The sequence below is a fragment of the Amblyraja radiata genome, chromosome 2 (assembly GCF_010909765.2).
Source record: "Amblyraja radiata isolate CabotCenter1 chromosome 2, sAmbRad1.1.pri, whole genome shotgun sequence".
NCBI classification, from domain to species: domain Eukaryota; kingdom Metazoa; phylum Chordata; class Chondrichthyes; order Rajiformes; family Rajidae; genus Amblyraja; species Amblyraja radiata.
The window spans coordinates 25,950,814-25,965,116 of NC_045957.1; the positions used below are offsets into that span (position 1 = coordinate 25,950,814).

A 14,303-nucleotide genomic window follows, 5' to 3' on the forward strand; every position below is an offset into this window, starting at 1 on the left:
TGTACACTCCATGTAATTCTATGCTTTGCAGCCAAACCTAAACAAATAACAATGAATGGACATATTCAGGGAAAACAAGTGTGTAGGTTAATTAACAAACACGCTCCTTTTGTTCTGCAAAGCCACGCGTTATTGCGAAATTAAAACCTGGACCAAGTTTTTGTGAAAGCGTAGGTGTGCAAATAATCTGATTATTCCTCCCTGTCTGAAAGCAGCCCCGCTTAAGCTTTCCCTCCAGCAACATCCGTAAGCTAATTTACTGGCAAATAAAGCGGCTGATACGATGCAGGGCTCGCATTTCGGAAGCCGCTGCTGCGGGGATGCAGCAACGCCGATTGGCGCATTTGAATGCAACAGCTGCGCCATCAGTAAGACCCCCTCCGGCCACCAGAAACATTCAAAGTAACCTGTTATGGGAATTGAATGGTTCCTTGTTACCACATGTACTGAGGTGTGGCTTAGTTTTGTTTTAGTTTAGCTTATAAATACGGCGCGGAAACAGGCCCTTCGGCCCTCCTAGTCCAGGCCGACCGTCGATCACCCATTCACACTAGACTTTAGACTTTATAGATACAACATGGAAACAGGCCCTTCAGCCCCCCGAGTCCGCACCGAACACTGATCATCCCATACACTCGCACTATCCTTCACACCCGGAGAAAACACACGCGGTCACAGGGAGAACGTACAAACTCCATACAAACACCACCCATAGTTAGGATCGAACCCGTGACTGGCGCTGTAAGGCAGCACCTCAATCACTGCGCCACCGTGCCATCCCTGTGAAATGATATCTTGCAGACATTTCAGTAAATTATTACCATACATAAGCACAAAACTTGACTAAGTACAGAGCATATAGAAATAGCCCTCTATACATTTTTTCACAGTCCAAGCTGCGGCTGGCCGTAAAGTTGTGTTTACTGACACTCCACACGTTGGTGTTACTCTGAGGATCACACACCACTGGGAATTGGCCTGAGTCGATCAACATGGGTTGGTGGCAGACTGCAGGGAAGATTCAGTGGGAGTGACACTTGTGTGGTGCCTAGCACATCCTCGTCTGAGTCCAACTCAACACAAGGCGTAGATAGGGTGGACAGTCAGAACCTTTTAACCCTGGGTGGAGATGTCCAACACTAGAGGGCATAGAAATAAGGTGTGAGGAGTAAAGTTTAATGGAGATGTGTGGGGCAAGTTTGGTTATACAGAGAGTAGTGGGGGCCGGGAGTAATGGTGGAGGCAGATACCATAGTGATGTTTAAGAGGCTTTTAGATAGGCACATGGAAGTGCAGGGAGTTGAAGAATATGGATCATGTTCAGAGAGATGAGATTTGTTTAATTAGGCATCATGTTCGGCACAAACAATGTGGGCCGAAGGGCCATTCCTGGGCTGTTCTAGGTCCTATGTCCTGATGAAGTTCCACTGGTGATGTTCCAGCAACACAGTGAGTCTTCAGTGCTGGAGCTTAAAGTTCACCGTTTAACACCACCCCTTTCCCCTGTCGTTTGATTCCCCAGAGCTTGAAGATTCTCGGCTGAAGTATCCTCAGTGCTGGTATTACTTTTCACAAACTTTTCTTATCTGGAACTGTTGTCCGATGTGGATTAAAACAAAGAAGATTATGAAGTACATCGTGATGGATCCCTTCCTGGACTTGGCTATCACCATATGCATCGTGCTCAACACCTTGTTCATGGCCCTCGAGCATCAGCCAATGTCCGACCAGTTCAATAACATGCTCCAAGTGGGAAACCTGGTAAGGAGCCAACAGACAGACAGAGCCCTGTACTGGGGAGAGCCAGGAAAACCAGACGTCTCCTCCGGCTCCGTGTTGTGTGTGTATCTGTATCTGTCTGTCTCTTTCTGTATGTCTGTGTCTGTCTGTCTGTCTGTCTGTCTGTCTGTCTGTCTGTCTGTCTGTCTGTCTGTCTGTCTGTCTGTCTGTCTGTATCTATCTGTGTGTGTGTGTGTGTGTCTGTCTGTCAGTGTGTCTGTCTGTCAGTGTATCTGTCATGTATGTGTGTGCATGTTTGTTTGTCTCTACGTGTCTGTTTGTGTGCCTGTCTATGTGTACATGTCTATCTGTGTGTTTGATGGTGTGTGTGTATAGCCTGAGTGTGTATGTGTGCATGTGCAAGCAAGGATGTGAGGTGTACAAAGATGCGTCTGTTGGACACAAGGTGCCCATGCGCACCTGGGTGGTGGGAATGTACTTAGTGTGTGTGTGTAAATGGAGAACAGAAATGCATTGAGCCACAGAGTGGTAGGGACATTTGCGTCAGGGCGGCCTGCAAGCCAGCGCACGTGTGGGGATGTACATTGAGAAGATGTGCCATGTCTCTTTGTGTCCAGATTTGACTCATGGAGGCACAGAATTATACAGCATGAAAACAGGCCCTTTGGCCCAACTTGTCCATGCTAACGAGCTAGTCTCGCTCGCAGGCACCTGGCCAACATTCCTCCAAACCTTTCCTACCTGTCTGAGGTCTTTTAAAAGTTGTAAATGTACCAACCTACCGTTTCATCTGATATCTCATTCCATGTATACATCACTCGCTGTGTGAAAAACATGTCATTCATTTAAATCTACCCCCTCTTTCCTTAAACCTATGCCCTCTAGTTTCAAAGGTCTTTTATTGTCACATGTATCAATTAAGGTACAGTGATATGTGAATTACCATACAGCCATATGAAAAAAAAGCAACAAGACACAAAACGACATAAAAGTTAACATAAACACCCACCACAGTGGATCCCCCACATTCCTCACTGTGATGGAAGGCAAAAAAGTCCACGCTTCTTCCTCTTTATTCTCCCGCGGTCAAGGCAGTCGAAGCTCCCGCAGCCGTAGGTCGAAGCTCCCGCGTCAGGGCGATCGAAATTCCCGCTTCAGGGCGGTCGAAACTCCCATGGCTTGGAGTTCCCGAAGTCGGTGTCCGACCAGAGACCGCGAGCTGTGTGATGTTAAGTCCGCAAGCACCCAAGCTCCGAGATCGACCCCTGGCAAAGGGATCGCGAGCTCCACAATGGTAAGTCCCCAGGCACCCACGCTGGAGCTCTCAAAAGCCGGTCTCCAGCAAAGGCCGCCAAATCCTCGATGTTAGGCCGCAGTGCGAATGGAGATACGATACAGGAAAAAATCGCATCTCCATCGAAGTAAGAGATTGGAAAAAGTTTCCCTCAACCCCGCCCTCCACACAAAACAAACTAAAGATCACTAAAAACATAAATTTGACACATACAATTAAAACACAAAGAAGGAAAGGCCGGAGATTCTGTTTCCATGCTGTATTTCTAAACTAAACTAAACTAAACTACATTAGAATCTGCAAGAGTTTGGGGCAGGATAATGTGACTGTGCATTCTGAGGGAGTCTGTGGGATTCGGAACCATTGGTGATAGCTGAAGGATATCAAGTACATGGGCAAAACGCCCACTCTGAGTGACTGCTGGCAACCTGAAGCATTGAAGCTGAGTGCTTTGAACTGAAGAGATCGCATCAGAGAAGCACGCTGTGAGAAGATAAAAACCACACGTCTACGGTGTATGTGATTCAGTGACAGCTTCCCGTGACTTTAGAGACACAGTGTGGAAACAGGCCCTTCAGCCCACCGAGTCATTGCTGACCAGCAATCACCTCGTACACTATCCTACACACTAGGGATAATTTACAGAAGCCAATTAACCTCCAATCCGGCACGTCCTTGGAGTGTGGGAGAAAAAGGGATTACAGGGAGAACGTACGAACTCTGCACAGACAGCACCCGTAGTCAGGATCGAACCCGGGTCTCTGGCGCTGTAAGGCAGCAATTCTACCGTTGTGCCACTGTGCTGCCCAAAAACACATATCAACCAGACTCAGGAATAGTTTCTTCCTTTCTGTTGTGGAAACAAGGAGCTGCAGATGCTGGTTTACAAACAAGGACACAACATGCTGGAGTAACTCAGGTCCCTTCCCCAACCTGAAACATCACCTGTCCATGTTCTCCAGGGATGCTGCCTGACTTGCTGAGTTACTCCAGCACTTTGTGTCCTTTTTCTTCCCCTCCAGCAAGTCTGCCGCTGCACCACTGTTTCACCCTACTTTTTACTTTATTTGTCGTTGCCACGGTGCAGCTGAACATTGTGTTGTTTGGGCCACATTTGGAGTACTCGGTACAGTTCTGGTTACCCCACTGTGGAAAGGATGTCATTGAACTGGAAAAGGTGCAGGGAGGATTCACAAGGATGTTATCGGATCTGGAAGGTTTGACTGATCAGGAGCGAATGGATAGGCTGGGTCTATTTTTCCAGGAGTATAAGAGGCCTTATTAGATGTCATAGAGTCATAATCATACAACACTGAAACAGGCCCTTCGGCCCAACTTGCCCATGCCCAGCAAGATGTCCCATCAACACTAGTCCCACCTGCCTGTATTTGTCCTGTATCCCTCTAAACCTTTCCGATCCATGTAACGGTCCAAATGTCTTCTAAATGTTGTTATAGTACCTTTCTCAACTACCTCCTCTGGCAGCTTGTCCAGACATCCTCCAACCTGTGTCAAACCGTTGCCCCTCAGATTCCTATTAAATCTTCCCCCTCTCACCTTATATCTTTCCCATCCCACTTTAAAATCATGAAGGACATGGAGTCATAGCCATAGAGTGATACAGTGTGGAAACAGGCCCTGCAGCCCAACTTGCCCACACCGGCCAATATGTCCCAGCTACACTAGTCCCACCTGCCAGCTCTTGGTCCATATCCCTCCAAACCTGTCCTATCCATGTGCCTGTCTAACTGTTTCTTAAACGTTGGGATAGTCCCATCCTCAACTACCTCCTCGGGCAGCTTGTTCCATACACCCACCACCATTTGTGTGAAAAAATTACCCCTCAGATTCCTATTAAATCTTTTCCCCCTAACCTTGAACCTATGTCCTCTGGTCCTCGATTCCCGTACTCTGGGCAAGAGGTTCTGAGCATCTACCTGATCTATTCCTCTCATGATTTTATACACCTCTATATAAGATCACCCCTCATCCTCCTGTGCTCCAAGGAATAGAGACCCAGCCTACTCAACCTCTCCCTATAGCTCACATCCTCTAGTCCTGGCAACATCCTTGTAAATCTTCTCTACACCCTTTCAAGCTTGACAATATCTTTCCTATAACATGGTGCCCAGAAATGAACACAATATTCTAAATGTGGTCTCACCAACGTCTTATACAACTGTAACATGACCTCCCAACTTCTATACTCAATAATTTGACTGATGAAGGCCAAAGTGCCAAAAACCTTTTTGACCACCTTATCTACCTGCGACTCGACCTTCAAGGAACCATGCACCTGCACTCCTAGATCCCTCTGCTCTACAACACTCCCCAGAGGCCTACCATTCACTGTGTAGGTCCTGCCCTTGTTAGACGTCCCTAAATGCAACACCTCACATTTCTCTGTATTAAATCCTATCAACCATTCCTCAGCCCACCTGGCCAATCGATCCAGATCTTGCTGCAAGCTTTCACAACCATCGACACTATCTGCAAAACCACTAACTTTTGTATCATCTGCAAACTTGCTAATCTTGTCCTGTATGTTCTTATCCAAATCATGAATGTAGATGACAAACAGTAACGGGCCCAGCACCGAACCCTGTGGCACACCACTAGTCACAGGCCTCCAGTCCGAGAAGCAACCTTCCACCATCACCCTCTGCTTCCTTCCATTAAGCCAATTTGCTATCCATTCAGCTATTTATCCTTGGATCCCATGTGATCTAACCTTCCAGAGTAGCCTACCATGTGGAACCTTGTCGAATGCCTTACTGAAATCCATGTACACAACATCTACAACTCTGCCCTCATCGACCTTTTTAGTCACATTTTCAAAAAACACAATCAGATTAGTGAGACACGACCTCCCACATACAAAACCATGGTGACTATCCCTAATCAGTCCTTGCCCATCCCAATGCCTGTATGTCCTATCCCTCAGAATACTCTCTAGTAACTTTCCAACTACAGATGTTAAGCTCACCGGCCTACAGTTCCCAGCATTTTCCCTGCCTCTCTTCTTGACTGGAGTCACAACATTAATCACCCTCCAGTCTTCCGGCACCTCTCCTGCATTTAAGGACGACTCCTAAATTTCAACCAGAGCTCCCGCAATTTCCTCTCTAGTTTCCCACAATGTCCTGTATACGGTTATATCTGTATTTGTCCTGTATCCCTCTAAACCTTTGGATAAAGTAATTAGCCACAATCTTTTCCCCAGGGTAGGAGAGTCTAAAAGACATAGTTTGAAAATAAAAGATTCAAAGTGCTGGAGTAACTCAGCGGGTCAGGCAGCTATTCTGGAGAACATGGATAGGTGACGTTTTGGGTCGACTGAAGTCTGAAGGAGGGTCCTGACTCTTTTCCCCATCACCTCCGCTCATTGATCCAAATCCCACCCCTGCACATTGCCTGAACTCTCTCCTATGTCCTCCAACAACCATCTATGCCTGGACTCTCCCCCACGTCTCAAAGCACTCACCGCTGCCCAGTGTCTGAAATCTCCCCCACATCGTTCCCACGCCCACCTCAGCCCCAGTGCCAGAACTATCTCCCATGTCCTCCAACAACCATCTATGCCTGGACTCTCCCCCACGTCTCAAAGCACTCACCGCTGCCCAGTGTCTGAAATCCCCCCACATCGTTCCCACGCCCACCTCAGCCCCAGTGCCTGAACTCTCTCCCATGTCACCAGCACCCACCCCAGCCCTCTTGCCTGAACGCTCCAGCCATCAAGTGTGGGTCTTATTTAAGCAGCTCCCGTGACTGGGCCTCTCTGCTCTCGGAGTGTGAAATGAGTGGTGGGAGCCGTCAAACCACTGCGGCAATCTAATCTGCTGTCCCGAGATGTGCAGCGCACTGAGATAAGGGTGGTGAAAGGAGCACGTGTGACTTGATGGCACTCTGGAGGCCTCTCCTCCTGCTGCTGTAAGCCGTTTGATGGCAGCAAGCCAACATCATGTGGGATGCAGGGAGCACAAACCCAGATGTTCTGCCCTGTCCTTCAGTGAGGTCCGATCCCAGTTGCTGCTCCATCTTTCCCATTGACCGAAGACAGACACAAAATGCTGGAGTAACTCAGACGGTCAAGCAGCATCTCTGGAGAAAAGGAATAGGTGACGTTTTGGGTCAGAGCCCTTCCTCAGACTCACATATACTGTTGGGGCTGCACAGCGGGTAGAGCCGCTGCTTCATGGCGCCAGAGACACCGGTTCGATCCTGACCTTGAAACAGGCCCTTCAGCCCAACTTGCCCACACCGCCTAACATGTCCCATCTACACTAGTCCCACCTGCCTGTGTTTGGCCCATATCCCATCTAAACCTGTCTTATCCATGTACCTGTCTAAATGTTTTCTTAAATGTGATAGTAGTTTGTTCCTTCCTCCGGCACTTCGTTCCATTACCTACCACTGTTTGTATAAATAAAGTTGCCCCTCGGGTTCATATTAGATCTTCCCTCCTGATCTTAAACCTATGTCCACAGGTTCTCTATTCCTCTACTCTGGGCAAAAGACTGTGCATTTACCCGATCTATTCCTGTCATGATTTTGCAAACCTCTATAAGATCACCCCTTATCCTCCTGTGCTCCGAGGAATAGAGTCCCAGCCTGCTCAACCTCTCCCTATAGCTCAGGCCCTTGAGTCCTGGCAGCATCCTTGTCTGAAGAAGGGTTTCGGCCCGAAACGTCGCCTATTTCCTTCTCTCCATAGATGCTGCTGCACCCACTGAGTTTCTCCAGCATTTTTGTGTATCCTTGTAGGTACATGTGGGTTTGTAGGTTAATTGGCCCTCTGTAAATAGCCTCTAGTGCAAGGGTTCCCAACCTGGGGTAAATTTACCCCCAGGAGGTAAATTTCGCCTACCCAGGGGGTAAATGTGTTGATTCTAGATTTGTACATATTTTTTCTCATTGACTGGTACACCGGTATCTGTTCATCATTAGTCGTTCATAAATAAAGTGAAATAACATTGTTATGTGCTATTAAAGTTGTCAGGGGTAAATGGGATGAAAAAGGTTGGGAACCCCTGGCCTAGTGTGTAAGGAGTAGATGAGAAAGTGGGATAACATGAATCTAGTGTGAATGAGTGATCAATAGTGAGCGTGACCTCGGTGGGCCGAAGGGCCTGTCACCATTTCTCTATTTTAGTCAATCAATCAATGAAAACTCTCAGTGTTACGGAATCCACCTCTCAATCAGAGAATCAATTCCTCCTCAACTCCTCCATTCTAATGGGCAGACTCTGATTCTGCAGCTTAGTTCTTTAACCCGCTGAGTTACTCCAACATTTTGTGTCTATCTTAGTTTTTTTGAGTTTAGTCTTAGATATACAACATGGAAACAGGCCCTTTGGCCCACTGAGTCCACGCTGACCATCGATCACCCGTTCACACTGATTCTTTGTTATCCCACTTTCTCATCCACTCCCTGCACACTTGGGGTAATTCACAGTGGGACCAGCGTAGACGGGGCATCGTGGTTGGCCTGAACAATTGGGCCGAAGGGCCTGTTTCCATGCTATATGCCTCTATTGCTCTATGACTGTTCGCCGTACTACAGATGTGGTCAGACCAACATCCTGCCTCAGACAGTCAGTACAGGTGGGTGTTGGGGTAGTCTGAGCAGCTGGAAAGGTCTCTCTTACTCTCTCATAAGCATTCAGGAGAAGTAAGTCCATGTTCTCCAGGGATACTGCTTGACCGGCTGAGTTGCTCATGCACCTTGTGGGTTATTTTAAAAACCAGCGTTTGCAGTTCCTTGTTTCTACTCCAACTCCCATTGGTATTGGTTTGTTATTGCCATGTGTACAAAACTTTGCTCGTACCATACACCAGTACAATCAAACCTTACACAAGTACAGCAGAAGGAAATGTAAATAGAGTGCACAGAATATTGTTACACCTACCGAGAAAGTGCAGATATATATTTTTTAAAGTGCAAGGGCTGCAACGAGGTAGGTTGGAAGATCAGGACTTGAGCCCTCGCCTATTGGAGGGCCATTCGGTGGTTTGATAATGGCAGGGCAGAAGCTGTTCTTGGATCTGGTACTGGTCTTTCCTTTGTGTGGTGGGTCAGGTCTTACCTGCGATCTTCCGGACTGACCAAAGGTCTTGTTTTCACTGCAGGTCTTCACTGCGATCTTCACGGCCGAGATGGTGCTGAAGATCATTGCCCTGGACCCTTACTACTACTTCCAGCAGGGGTGGAACATCTTTGACAGCATCATCGTGTGCCTGAGCCTGATTGAGCTGGGCCTGGCCAAGGTTGACGGTCTCTCTGTGCTCCGCTCCTTCAGACTGGTAAGTGCCCCTCCCTTCACCAGTTCAGATTCGTTTTGAGATACAGCATGGTAACAGGCCCCATGGTCAAGCTGACCATCGCTCAGCCGCTCACACTAGTTCTACGTTATCCCACTTTCGCATCCACTCCCTATGCACAAGGGAAAATTTTACAGAAGGCCAAGTAACCTACAAACCCGCACGTCTTTGGCATGTGGGAGGAAAGTGGAGCACCCGGAGGAAACCCATATGGTCACAGGGAGAACGTGCAAACTCCACACAGACAGTAGCTGAGGTCAGGATTGAACCCTGTGGTGCTCATAGGGGAGTCATAGTTCCCCGGACAAGGTTGGCCATTTGGGACTGAGATGGGAGGATATTTCATCACTCGATGGGTTCTCTGTCCAGAAGGAGGTTGTGGAGTCTGAGCCATGGGCTGGTAGAGCCGCTGCCTCACACACCGGAGAGCCCGGCACGATCCTGACATTGACCGTGCGGAGTTTGCAGGTTCACCCTGTGACAGAGGCAAATCTTGCAAACACAGCAGGGCTGTGCTCACTTACACCAGTGTGTGTATTTATGAGATAGGGAGAGCGAGTGTGTGAATGTGTGAGAGGGAGAGAGAATGTGTGCGTATGTGAGGGAGAGAGAGAGTGTGTGAATGAGATAGTGTGAAGATTTGCCTCCCTGTCACACGACAGCCTGCAAACTCCACACCCGTTAATGTGTATGAGAGTGTGTGTGTGAGAGAGTGTGTGTGAAAGTGAGAGTGTAAAAGTGAGGGAGAGGGAGAGTGAAAGTGAGAGAGAGGGAGTGTGAAAGTGAGAGAGAGGGAGTGTGAAAGTGAGAGAGGGAGTGTGAAAGTGAGAGAGAGGGAGTGTGAAAGTGAGAGAGAGGGAGTGTGAAAGTGAGAGAGAGGGAGTGTGAAAGTGAGAGAGGGGGTGTGAAAGTGAGAGAGAGGGAGTGTGAATGTGAGAGTGTGCGTGATAGTGTGAGAGAGGGAGCGTGAAAGTGAGAGAGAGGGAGAATGAAAGTGAGAGAGGGAGTGTGAAAGTGAGAGAGAGGGAGTGTGAAAGTGAGAGAGAGGGAGAATGAAAGTGAGAGAGAGGAGGTGTGTGAGAGAGAGTGTGAGTGAGAGAGAGAATGAAAGTGAGAGTGTGAGAGAGAGGGAGTGTGAAAGTGAGAGAGAGGGAGAATGAAAGTGAGAGAGAGGGAGAATGAAAGTGAGAGAGAGGGAGAATGAAAGTGAGAGAGGGAGTGTGAAAGTGAGAGAGAGGGAGTGTGAAAGTGAGAGTGTGCGTGATAGTGTGATAGATAGGGAGTGTGAGGGTGAGAGTGTAAGAGGGGGAAAGAGAGGGATTGTGGGGGACGGAGTGTGAGAGGGAGTGTGTGAAAGGGGGAGTGTGAGAGGGGAGAGTGTGAAAGGAGGGTTATGAAAGGGGGAGGGGAGTGTGCATGAAAGGGGGAGTGTGAGGGGATTGTGAGAAAGGAGGATTGTGGAGGAGGGAGTGTGAGAGGGGGGGAGTGTGAGAGGGGGGGCGTGTGAGAGGGGGGAATGTGAGAAGGAGTCTGTGTGAGGGGGAAGTGTGTGTGAGAGGAGGAGAGTGAGAATGTGTGGGGGAGTGTGAGCGAGAGTTAACAAGAGGGTGCGAGAGGCGGAGTGTGAGGGGTTGGGTGTGAGAGATAGTGCCTGAGGGTGTGCATATGAGAGAACGCGATTGAGAGTCTGTAGGAAAGAGTGTGTGAGATAGAGAATAAGTGTGTGTATGTGAGAGGGGGTGTGTATGTGTAGAGAATGTGAATGTGTGTGTATGTGAGTGTGTGTGTGTGTGTGTGTGTGTGTATGTGTGTGAGAGAGGGAGGGAGTGTACAGTGCCCTCCATAATGTTTGGGACAAAGACCCATCATGTATTTATTTGCCTCTGTACAATTTGAGATTTGTAACAGAAAAAAAATCACAAATGGTTCAAATGTACATTGTCAGATTTTAATAAAGGCCATTTTTATACATTTTGGTTTCACCATGTAGAAGTTACAGCTGTGTTTATACATAGTCCCCCCATTTCAGGGCACCATAATGTTTGGGACACGTGGCTTCACATGTGTTTGTAATTGTGCAGGTGTGCTTAATTGCCTCCTTAATGCAGGTATAAGAGAACTCTCAGCACCTAGTCTTTCCTCCAGTCTTTCCATCACCTTTGGAAACTTTTATTGCTGTTTATCAACATGAGGACTAAAGTAGTGCCAATGAAAGTCAAAGAAGCCATTATGAAACAAGAATAAAACTGTTAGAGACATCAGCCAAACCTTAGGCTTACCAAAATCAACTGTTTGGAACATCATTAAGAAGAAAGAGAGCACCGGTGAGCTTACTAATCGCAAAGGGACTGGCAGGCCAAGGAAGACCTTCACAGCTGATGACAGACAAATTCTCTCTATAATAAAGAAAAATCCCCAAACACCAGTCCGACAGATCAGAAACACTCTTCAGGAGTCAGGTGTGGAATTGTCAATGACCACTGTCTGCAGAAGACTTCATGAACAGAAATACAGAGGCTACACTGCAAGATGCAAACCACTGGTTAGCCGCAAAAATAGGATGGCCAGGTTACTGTTTGCCAATAAATACTTAAAAGAGCAACCACAGTTCTGGAGAAAGGTCTTGTGGACAGATGAGACGAAGATTAACTTATATCAGAATGATGGCAAGAGCAAAGTATGGAGGAGAGAAGGAACTGCCCAAAGATCCAAAGCATACCACATCATCCGTGAAACACAGTGTGGGGGTGTTATGACCTGGGGATGTATGGCTGCTGAAGGTACTGGCTCACTTATCTTCATTGATGATACAACTACTGATGGTAGCATAATGAATTCTGAAGTGTATAGACACATCCTATCTGCTCAAGTTCAAACAAATGCATCAAAACTCATTGGCCAGCAGTTCATTCTACAGCAAGACAATGATCCCAAACATACCGGTAAAGCAACAAAGGAGTTTTTCAAAGGTAAAAAATGGTTAAGTGGTCAAGTCAATCACCCGATCTGAACCCAATTGAGCATGCCTTTTATATGCTGAAGAGAAAATGGAAGGGGACTAGTCCCCTAAACAAGCATAAGCTAAAGATGGCTGCAATACAGGCCTGGAAGAGCATCACCAGAGAAGACACCCAGCAACTGGTGATGTCCATGAAACGCAGACTTCAAGCAGTCATTGCATGCAAAGGATATGCAAAAAAAAAACTAAACATGACTACTTTCAATTACATGACATTGCTGTGTCCTTCTGCCCACCGAGCCCGCGCTGACCAGCGACCACCCCCCCATACACGAGCACTATCCGACACACTAGGGATAATTTACAATCTTTACCGAAGACACGGAGGGTGGGGGGGGAGGGGGGTGTGTGTGTGTGAGGCAGATACTGTATGTGAGAGAAATAGAGAGGGAGTGTATGTGTGTGGGGCAGAGAGAGAGAGAGAGTGTGTGTGTGTGTGTGAGAGAGGGAGTGAGGTAAATGTTCCTGTATCTATAGTTACCATTCACCTGTGGGAACACATTTGAGCTTTCTGATTAGTTCATGTCCGAGAGGATTAATGTCTGCATATTAACAACACTCCAAGGGATTTCACTTGAGAGCATCCTTAATATATTGTTATTACTAAACCAACCTTAATATCTCTTGCTTGGCTCAATGTCATTTTTTTGACCAGCTAGACTAGTGTGAAGTGTTGTGGGATGTCTCCTGACCTCAAACAGGGGTGATGTAATAATCAGATTGCTAAAGAAGGAAGATATACTCTGAAGAAGGGTTTCGGCCCGAAACGTTGCCTATTTCCTTCGCTCCATAGATGCTGCTGCACCCGCTGAGTTTCTCCAGCTTTTTTGTGTACCAAGGAAGATATACTCGTTTGTTGCCTGAATGAAGGTGCTAATTAATAGGTTTTAAATAGAATGGTGTCGTTTTTAATTTGTTAAGGTTTGTGGAGGGTGTAAGAAGGTGTTAGCCCTGACGTTACAATGTCGTTTAAACCTAGTTGTGTGCACAAATTCTCTTTATATTAATAATAATAATACATTTTATTTTCGGGCGCCTTTCAAATCTCAAGGTCACCTTACAAAGATTAAACAGAAGAGAAAAAAAAACATATAGTCGGAGAAAAATAAATAATTAGGACATCATCAATACACAAATTAAAGATAGAAATCGCTCCAAAGACACAAAATCAAAAAAACACAATGTGAAGAGAGAGCAGCGGCAGCTAAAGCGTGCCAGCGTCCACTCTCTCTTCCGACAGCCATCTTGGACACAGACTAACAAAGTACCTTACACACAGAAAAATCATCCCCCCACAGTGGTTACCACTGTGGGGGAAGGCACAAAAGTCCAGTCCCCAACCCCAGTTCTCCCAAAAGTCAGGCCTATTAAGGCCACCGCTGTTGCCTCAACGGAGGCCCGATGTTCCTGGCCGTTCTAGCCGGGTGGTCTTGCCCCGGCGTCGGGAGAGTCCTCACAGCGGCTGGGCCACCTGGAACGGCCGCTTCCTATCAGGGGATTGTCGGCTTCCGAAGCCGACAAGGACGCACCGAGTTGGGGCTCCCAAGCTCCCGATGTTAATGTCGGCGCCGCCCGCTCCGCTCCGCAGACCCGCAGCCCGGAGGTGTTGCTCTCGGCGGTCCAGCTCACCGGAACTCCAGCGCATCGATCCAGCGCGGCGACCCAGGCAAGGCATCGCCCGCTCCGCTCCGCGATGGCGCTCCAGCGCTGTGCCGCCACCGAAGCCGAGGTGCTGGGCGGTCCCCACCAGGAAACGGCGCTCCAAGCCCGCTGGTAGGCCACGAGGACGGGTCGACGGGCAGCCCGGAGAAAAAGCTGCCTCACCGACCAGGTAGGGACCTAGAAGTAAGGTTACCTCCTTCCCCCCACAATAAGAAGTCCATTTCTCCGAAAAAACGACGAACAAAACTAACTAAAAACTGAAAAAAA

General features: G+C 47.8%; 1 protein-coding gene across 4 annotated transcripts in view; it reads left to right on the forward strand.

Moving 5' to 3' along the window:
- Positions 1 to 14,303, forward strand: part of LOC116987597 (sodium channel protein type 4 subunit alpha-like) — a 368,780-nt gene that overhangs the window by 235,887 nt on the left and 118,590 nt on the right. For all 4 annotated transcript variants that reach the window (XM_033043769.1, XM_033043777.1, XM_033043758.1 and 1 more), the window contains 2 exons: positions 1,523 to 1,761; positions 9,164 to 9,337. In XM_033043769.1, coding sequence (XP_032899660.1) covers positions 1,523 to 1,761; positions 9,164 to 9,337 — 413 coding nt within the window. The remainder of the gene's footprint in view (positions 1 to 1,522; positions 1,762 to 9,163; positions 9,338 to 14,303) is intronic.